Genomic DNA, 9,441 nt, shown 5'->3' on the forward strand with positions numbered 1-9,441 from the left:
AATAAAAAATAACAATTCTTCAACCAACTACTTAACATACACATGTACAGGGGCTGTGGGGGACCACTAATTTTACTTTTAACCTCTTTTAATTACAACTAATATTAGTTATAATTAAACCATCACAGAAGTTAAAGAAAAAAATATTTTTACAAAAAGGGATTTCAAATTATTAACTTCAGTGTTTATTATATCCAATCCATTTTTACATTACGGAACAATACGTAGGGGTATCTCTACATGAACAAATGAATGTTTGCAGTGTATATATATCACTATATAAATATTTAAGTTATATAACATTTATAACTTTCACCGTGAAAAAGCTATACACAACCGTAATCTGTATGTATTTATTAATTTTTCTATTTTAATTAAATCCTGTGATAGACTTTAATACTTACGAAAACAGCTTCATAGTTGTATGACGTAGTTATATAAGTGTATTAATGTTCATTACGTTAAACTTAAATATTTTCAGATTTGCCTCCTGAAATACCATCAAAAAACGAAGAACTGAATACACCACAAAAGTCTCCCGTGGTTTCTGCTCCAGAAAATGTTGTTGAGCCAGTAGTTACACCATCGCAATCAGTAGAGGAAACAAGTGAAAAAACAATTCAAGCAAGTCCTCGAGCCAAACGAAAAAATAGAGAAAAGGTTGAAAACTCAGATGGTACGTCGATCATTCAAGGTGCTTCAAGTAGTAGTAGCAGTAGCAATTGGAGTCTAAATAAATTATCACCAGGTGATCTAAGAATATTAGAAGATCATTCAAGATCTCAGTCTCATACTAGTTCTAGTGGTAGTTCCTCAAGCTTAGAGAGACTATCGCCTGGTCGCAGATCTAAAGATCGATCACCAAAGCAAGGGAGTACAAGTAATTCAACGTGGAGCTTGAACAGATTATCGCCAAATCGGCCCGAAGGACGATCGCTTGATGAAACGTATGTAAAAACTCATCGAAGTCCCACTCGTTTGCCTTTCGATTCAATTTCAATATCGAGTACGGATTCCGAGAAATCCATTTCAAAGTCAGAAAGTTTCAATAAGCTTCAAGCTAATGAGCCTCTGGTTACATGTAAGTCAGATATGGTAGTTAAAGATGAAGAATGGCTTGAAGAAGATCATAATGAACATTTGACAGAGTTTGCAGAGAAATTAAGTGAAAAATTATTGCAGGAAATAGATCAGTACTCAAAAAGGATTAATGAAGAAGATTTTGACCTTCCTAGCAGTAGCAGCAGCGAAAGAAGTATATCTCTCAGACTCAAACGGGAAGAAGAAGATAGAAACACTCAGAAAATATTGGACGAGCTCTCCGATAGTTTACAAAATCTTGGAGATGCAAAAGAATGTATTGATGGTATGCACATAGGGAAATTTGGAGATAAACATAAAATTTTCACTTCATTACAGGATTCTCAAGAAACAGATATAAATAAACTATTCCCGAAATGTTGTTCTAAATCAAAAAGTAAGAAAAGGTCTAAGGATGTGGATCCAATCATTAATAAATACAGGGAATTAAAGAAAACCATGAAAGTAACAAGCGAAGAAGATATATTTTTGAATAACTGTGCCAATATACAGTATAACGTGAAACCTATTATAGATGATAAGCTGCCAGATATTACTGATTACAAGAATCCTGATGATGACAGTGCAATATCGTCCAGTAACGGAAACCCTGAAATCACAATAGATTCTGGTGCTTACGATACTAGCCAATCACTTGAGACAGCTTGTTCGCTAGAGTCAGAAATAAGCGTAGATTCGCTTTGTACAAGCACAGACAAAAGGTCGTCATTAAAAGTCGGGCAATCAACAGACTCTAGTGAATTGGATAAAATGGAAATTAGTCCTGAGTCAATAACTTCAAGATCGAGTGCGAGTACTGCGCCATTGAAATCTGGGTTTTCAATAGAATCTAGTGATACTTATGCTGGAAGCGACTGGAGTCGCAGGGATAAGACAGGAAGTACTGCTTCCTTGGGATGTGCCAGTCTAGCTTCATTGCCTTCTTGTAGCGAATCTTCGAAGGACCGCAAGTTCTTGGAAACTAGATCATCATCAGAGGAGACGACGACGATGCCCATTGTCCATCCCAGGTTACATCACGCTCCACTTCTACCTTCCTTAAGTGATGGTTCAGATAGTTTACCTTCCGAAGGAGGAGCAGTGACTTTCCACCGATATTACCACGTTTTTGAAAAAGGAGAACTGGATCAACTGATTGATAAGTACGTAGAGAGTCTTCATGTGGTGTCTTCGTATTACGATCAAGCCAGTTGGTGTGTTATAGCTGAAAAAGTTCAAGTGTGGACTATTTAGGAACACTGTCTGATTTTGTGTTGATTTACTGCTAGTTATTAATGTAGATGAAAGATATAATAGTTGTAATAGAACACTTAGTGCAATCACATCAAAGTGACCTTTCTGACGAACTCTGAGCGAGTGTTGAAGAGTGTTCGGATGTTATTTGAATTGTAAATGAAATGATGCGAATGCCAAAAGCGAAGCTTTTGTATTATAACGTTTATTGTAATCAATTTATGCTAGTCTTATAACGGTTATACTAATTAATCCAAATGGACCCTAAACTACCCAAATATTTCTATTAATTACTCATCTTAAAATACTAAATTTTCACATCTTCCAATAGTTAATTTTATAGTTACTTTATTAAACACAGAAATTACGACTACATTAGCATAAATATATAAACGATGCAACTTGAAATTAGCAAAACTATTATATTATTATCTCCATATTAGAATAAAGAGTTATTCGGGCCTTCGGCATTCTATGCGATCATAGAAACTCGCATAAAATGAAAACTAAGAGCTTTAAATAGTAAAAATTAATTATAATATAATATATACTTCTGTGGCTCAAGTAATATAAGCTAACTTAGCTTATAAAATATCCTACACCTCGTGTTATACTTGCAACATTAGTCGTAAAGCGATGACTTTATACCGTTTTTCCACACGATCTATAAAGATATAACTTTTCACTTGTATGTGCTAAATTATTCTATGACAATAACATGCATATTATTTAAGATGTAACAAAGTGTAACATATCCAAACGAATTAAACAAATTAGTTACTTATTTATGTTCTGAACAATGGTATAAACGTGTACATTGTACATTCTTTTCAGTATTATCGAGAGCTGGCCTCGTTTTAATTAATTGTACAAGTCTTCGTTTGGTCGTATTTTAACTCATTTATTGTAATTATTTTGTATTAACATATTATGTCTTTGTAGTGGCGACATTATAGAACTTTTTTAATCAAAACACTGTTTATAACACAGACTCATTTTTTTATAAAAAGTAGCATATTAAAGAGAATTTGGTAACATATTACATTTAGCTCACGGTTGTTTCTGTCAACAATGCTTATATATACGTTATTAAAACCTATGAAACTTCAAATAAATTAAATAAATAGTCAATCTACGAATTAAACCAACTTAATACTACGTATTTTTTTCAGTTGTTTATAATGTCGCCAATAAACAAGTTAAACTTAAACCTAGAAATGTAATACTTGAAAGTACAAATACTCATATTTATGAATATTTATTATCTTTGAACTATGCTACTGGGAAATTATTATTGATGTCTTTTTAGAATGAATTCTCTCGGTAACATAGGTATTCAAATACATTATAATTGCGTAAAGCGTTGTTGTCCGTGCTTTGATTTTTATATAAATTTTTACTTAGTGTCTATAAATATTTATTTCAGTGGCGTAAGAATGAACTAATTACGTATTTCATTATTTCAATAAGATAAGAGATCCTAATACAGCTAAATGCTTTCACAGTCAAATTGTCGTATTCTTTGGATATGTGTAAATATTTCTTAAGGTAGTGTAATTATATTGTCAGACTCAAGTGAGATTAAACTAAATTTAATCTAGATGATAATATCAGTTATAAACCTTTTAATGTTAACCGTGTTTTTAAACGAAGAAACACATTTATGAAATCCGGTCCATCGTAAACTTTAACGTGATTCTTTAATGGGAAATAAGTGATGGATCAGCTTATACTAAACAGCATCATCTACCTTTTACTAAACACTTAAGATATGTACAAAGATTGATTTTTAGTCTGTGCTATTTATTATAGCAACTTATTAAAATCAAAGTCCTAACAAAACTTACGATCTAAAGCACATAGCGATATGTGCCCTGTGACGAGATAAAATAATAGATATGGAATTACGACCTAAGTATAACGAAAAAGTAGTTTTCTAAGAAAATACAAGATTTATATAAAAAAGCAGAGATTTTAAAATAAAATACAATTATCTTCCAATCATGTTTTTTATCACAAACTTTACGATGTTTTTTTCCTAGGCTGAAGTATTGTACTGGATTTCTCATGCGCAGACACCTGAAAGGGACAAGCGATCCCAAGCGACAAATTAAAAAGCAGTGGACATAAAAAACATGGTGGACAAACTACGCCTCTGTTCCGAGATTCATAATTTGAACTAACTACTGATTTGGTTCCATTATATTCTGATTATGGTGATGATAATTAACTAATTTTTTTTTAATCTCTTCTTTATCACATTAATATCCTACTAATCTTATTGCAAGGCAAGCAATATTTTAACTGGAAAACATTTGTTTGAAAGGTTATGTTTGATGATTTGCTTTTGAAGCCAATATAACATACCACCATAAGTCTTAAGACTAGTTATTATTACTCACGTTTAACTTATGCAACACTTCATTAGCATTTAATTTCAACACATAAGTTACTTTCAAACATGCAAATTTACAAATACATTATGGGCATTACCGACACGATGGTTGGAACCTTCACTGCAAAGCAAAACTGAAATTCTGACAAATTTACACAATATTGGTTTTATACTTTTTATTCGTAACAGTTTTACTGTCTGTTGTATCTTCTTCAAGCACGGTATTATTATTTGCTTGTCACATCCAGGTATATACTTCATCCTTTGTCATCCCAGTCTGTCACGAGTTATGAAATCGAATCTCAAAGGTAAACATTGAAAGGTTTATATTATCAATAGGATACTATATATAGAATATAAATAACATAATTTATTGTAGTTATAACATGTTAAAGCACAATATTTAACGTTACCAATCCAGTTTGTACAAATATAACCTATGGTAGTTATGTCAAAAGCACTTATCTTGATTTCCTGATCATTCAAAGCATATCATATCCATACTTTATAATGAAAGAATTTATTTTAGAGTACAGAAGTAATAATTATATTTAATACGAAATATAAAAATTATATATATATATCTCTATGTGACCAAATTGCTTGTAGCGTTAATATTTCAACCGGCATGATTTTTATGCTTAAAAGGCAGCAGTTACTTACACTTTAGTCGCGTACTACAAAAATTCGAACATAGGTATTCGCTCTTGTATAAGTGAACCGTAAATGTCGCTCCACCTGAAACCTACGTCCCAGTTTATCTGTGTCTGATGTGCGTGTTCAAAGCGTCAAATGTGGCGTCCAGAAATACGACTCTGGCACCGATTGAACAAATCGTTGGATACGCGGACCGCACCTACAGTCATAGGCAGACAACAATAGAGCGTACTTAGATATTGCTCGGACTTTATTTACGTACAACTAAGGTGAGTGTGATGCAACGCCAACTTGACTTAAGATTTGGCATTGGCCTGTCTTAGCTTAACCTCAGCATAATTTGAGTTGTCATATAAAAACGAAATCAAAGGTTATGCTAAGCTTACAACCAATATTGGAACTATACGTGCAGTGTTCCTCCGGGGCAACAACAGAAAACTTGTTGTGTGGTGTTGCGGTTGTAAACGTGTGAATATCGGTGTAATTTCAAGCACATGAGACATGTGTCAGTGTGACAGGGGTTGTTTAGCTCTACGCATCGCCTTGAGTCGTTCTGTGCTGCGTTACGACTTAGCACATAATATGCTAGATCATCTGTACGTTCTGTCACTCCTATAAAAATTACATATTAGAAATTTCGGTTCGAAAGTGATAATTTGTGACCATGCGCTTGACCACAGCCGTGTGCCCCGTACCACAATCTCAAGGGGCGCGACAATAAGCGATGTATGTCACATAAATGTGGATTAAAAACATTTTATAATATTTGTCAGCGTTCAGAACTCATTCAAATTAAAAGATACATAATCAAATTTTGTTGAATCATTTCAATGTATTTATAGAGACAAAATTCACAAAGTATCTATTAATAACGAGGTAATGAATTCTAATATTGAAATATTCAGTACATTTGTAAATAAAATAGTCTAAAATACAGTTATAGGTAATAGATTCATTTATTGCGTATTGTTTCCACATCGGCTTGTCTGTGATAATATATACAGTATCATAATATTGGACACAATTGCTTACTCATGATACTTCAATTTTTACATAACCTATAGTTAATTTAATTAACAATGGAACTTCGAAGACTTTCAGTTTATTGGAATATATTATGAATAAGAAATAGAGCGCCGCCTTCGGATACGCTTAATACAATACATGTCAACGAAAAGTAGTCATAAATATTTTGAATCAACAATTAAATCGGTGTTTTTTTAAACTATTTAAATATTAAAACTTATTACGAAGGTTTATAGTAAATTTTATCAATTAATTAATATCGATATTGTAAATTCCACTAAGTTTTGTTAGTCCATAAGCAGGATGTACCTAACTAGAATTTATATCACAGCAGAATTAGGCACGCGCTCTATTTCTAAATATTTCTATACTCTTAGGTGTTCTGTTCGGATATTTTAATAAATGCCTATGTATCTACACATTTCGTGAGACTCTGTGAATAAAAGAATAAAATGCGTGTAATTGAGTTTTAACTTTAATAATAACGAACTTTAACAGTATTTATTTAATGGTACATTTCACTTACGGTTTGTCCAAATCGTTGCTGTTGTTACATATATAAATATATACCTGGTATTTGCTACAGTTGGATATACCTGGGCTGTTCCAAAAAATAGTCACTAAAATGAAAAATAGTAAGAATATGAGTAAAGTGTATGTGCACCATGGTTTATTCATTCGGATAAACCAGAAGAATGGTTGCATTTGTAGTCCCGAAATTGTTGGTAGTTGAATTTTCTATCAGCTATTCGAGCGGGGGATATCTTGGTGAAAAATTATTTCAAGAAGCCGCGCTTTGGGCGCTTCCAATAGAGACAATGTAATAGTGGGAAAGCTTGAGGTATGCTAACTTCGTAATACCATTCACTGGTAACTGTTCTACAATCTGCAATATAAACTAATGCCACTGGTCCACAGCTACGACATCAACTGCAAGACATCCATGAATGAGCGTGGCTTGCCTTTTCGTGCGAGGATAACTTTAGCATCCCGTTGTGGTGAGATTTCTTGTGTGTAAATACCGCTAAAATTAGTCTTTAATCGATAGATGTTGACTTGCCAAATTCTGGCACGAGACTCTTGAGATTCAGACTTCGAGAAACAAATGTCGAATCGATTAGAGACAAATCTTAGCGGTATTTACACTAAAGAAATGTCACAAAATAAGGATAATATTGGATTTACGCAATCACCTGCTGGACAAAGCCTCCCTCCCCCGAAGATCTCCATGACGGTCGGTGCTGCCCTCATCTAACGTATTCCGGCGACATTGACCAGATCGTCGGTCCATCTTGTGGGGGCATACCGACACTGTATCCGTCGAGCTATGTGCTCTGCCCACTGCCACTTCAGTTTCGCTATCATTTGCGCTATTTCGGCGACTTTGTTTCTCCTACGGACCTCCTCATTTCTAATTCGATCTCGCAAGTAAACTCCGATGACGCGACCATGAGCTTTCTCATCAGGATTTCCGCAGATCAACGCCCAATTCGATAAAAGTGCTCGTCATCCAACCTTCAGTTCAGTCTGTATCTTCTGATGAGTAGAGTCTAGTATCCCGCAATAGACACACTAACCTGCCGACGTTTCCATGTGTCACTGCAGATTTTTATTGGCCGGGTCTGAAGTCAACCTTTAGGCCATTTCAACCATTTTTAAATTCACTAATAACTGTTGTTACTGCGAGAGCAGACATCCCCTTGAAAACTACGTGAGATACCTTGAAAATTTTTGTCCCTCATTTGTAATCACAGCAAATTAAAGCACGAAAAGATTCAGTTTAAATTGGTTGGTTCCATGGTTGCAATCAATAGTATAACAGATGATCTTTAAAAATATAAAAAATAATAACTACGTATAGGTGGCCAAGTAAAATAAAGAACTAGTTGTCATTTAATGTTCCATCTCAAAAAAGTATATTGAAATTGTAAACACAGGCATTTTAAATAACCGCAGAATCAAATTATAGAAATTTCTTCTTTAAATTATAATCCATATTATATTATACAACATTCCTTACACATTTTAACCCGTATAGCCTCAAAACAGTCTGCCTTTTCCGACCCTTAGATGTAAGCCGACCACATTTAATTGTTATTAAATTTTGTCTTATTTTTCTTAGGTGCCTTTACTGTTACTTCAGTGTACCACTTGTAGGGATGCATCATATTAGCTATTGCAGTTACAGTGTTCAATCATCGTATTCCTTGGCATGGTTAAAGTTAAAAATATCAAGACAATATCATATTTATAAACGATAACAATGACACAATGCATATTTTGCCGGTATTTTAACATTTTTGTTATTGCTTAAGTTAGTTGGTGCACCCTAGCCTTATTTGTTGTCATTTCTCCGTGACTCCCCGAATATTTTGTCTCTGGCTCAATAATTTTAGACGCTTTTCTAATATATTATATTACAAACGAACTAAACATCATTGATTTTTACTGTAAGTTGAGTTCAAATAGGTACGAATAGATTCTTCTTTAAAGTTTTCCATCGTTAATAGAATTTTATTCATTGAGGCAGAAATTTTTGTAATAAAAATATTGAAATAAACGAGTTAAAGACGCAATATTCTGGGAGAATCGTCTTCATTGCAATGTCTCTAGTATATTTTATAAGAGGTTGCATTTCTAACTATTAGTCAAAACATTTGTGGTCGGTAATAGTGAAGTTTATCTTTAAGGAACTATACAGTAATGCGATGTAAGCTTATTACATTATATTGTATCTATATTATTAGGTGAAAACTTCACAATAAATGAAGACTTAATAATATCGATTTGTTTTATTTTTCAATAATACCACCATCGTACCACAGGCCACAAACTTCTCAACATCTCGACGCGTGGTATTCTTGTAGGTACAATGTGATTTTCAAAGAACTTTCTCCCATCTACAAACAAACAATAGAATGAACTTCATTGAGCGGTGATTACAGGACGATACGTCATGGTTATCTTAAAAACTTTGTGCCTAAAGGCCCTCTAAGGTTGAGATTGTCCTGGAAGAAGAAGAGTTAGTT

General features: G+C 33.5%; 1 protein-coding gene across 1 annotated transcript in view; it reads left to right on the forward strand.

Annotated features, from left to right (window-relative positions):
* Positions 1-6,869, forward strand: part of LOC126970960 (uncharacterized) — a 61,238-nt gene extending 54,369 nt beyond the window's left edge. Inside the window, exon 8 of the mRNA XM_050817104.1 lies at positions 482-6,869. Within this exon, the coding sequence (XP_050673061.1) occupies positions 482-2,334 (1,853 nt within the window). The 3' untranslated portion in view covers positions 2,335-6,869. The remainder of the gene's footprint in view (positions 1-481) is intronic.
* The last annotated feature ends 2,572 nt before the right edge of the window (positions 6,870-9,441 follow it).

This window comes from Leptidea sinapis, chromosome 22 (assembly GCF_905404315.1).
Source record: "Leptidea sinapis chromosome 22, ilLepSina1.1, whole genome shotgun sequence".
NCBI lineage: Eukaryota > Metazoa > Arthropoda > Insecta > Lepidoptera > Pieridae > Leptidea > Leptidea sinapis.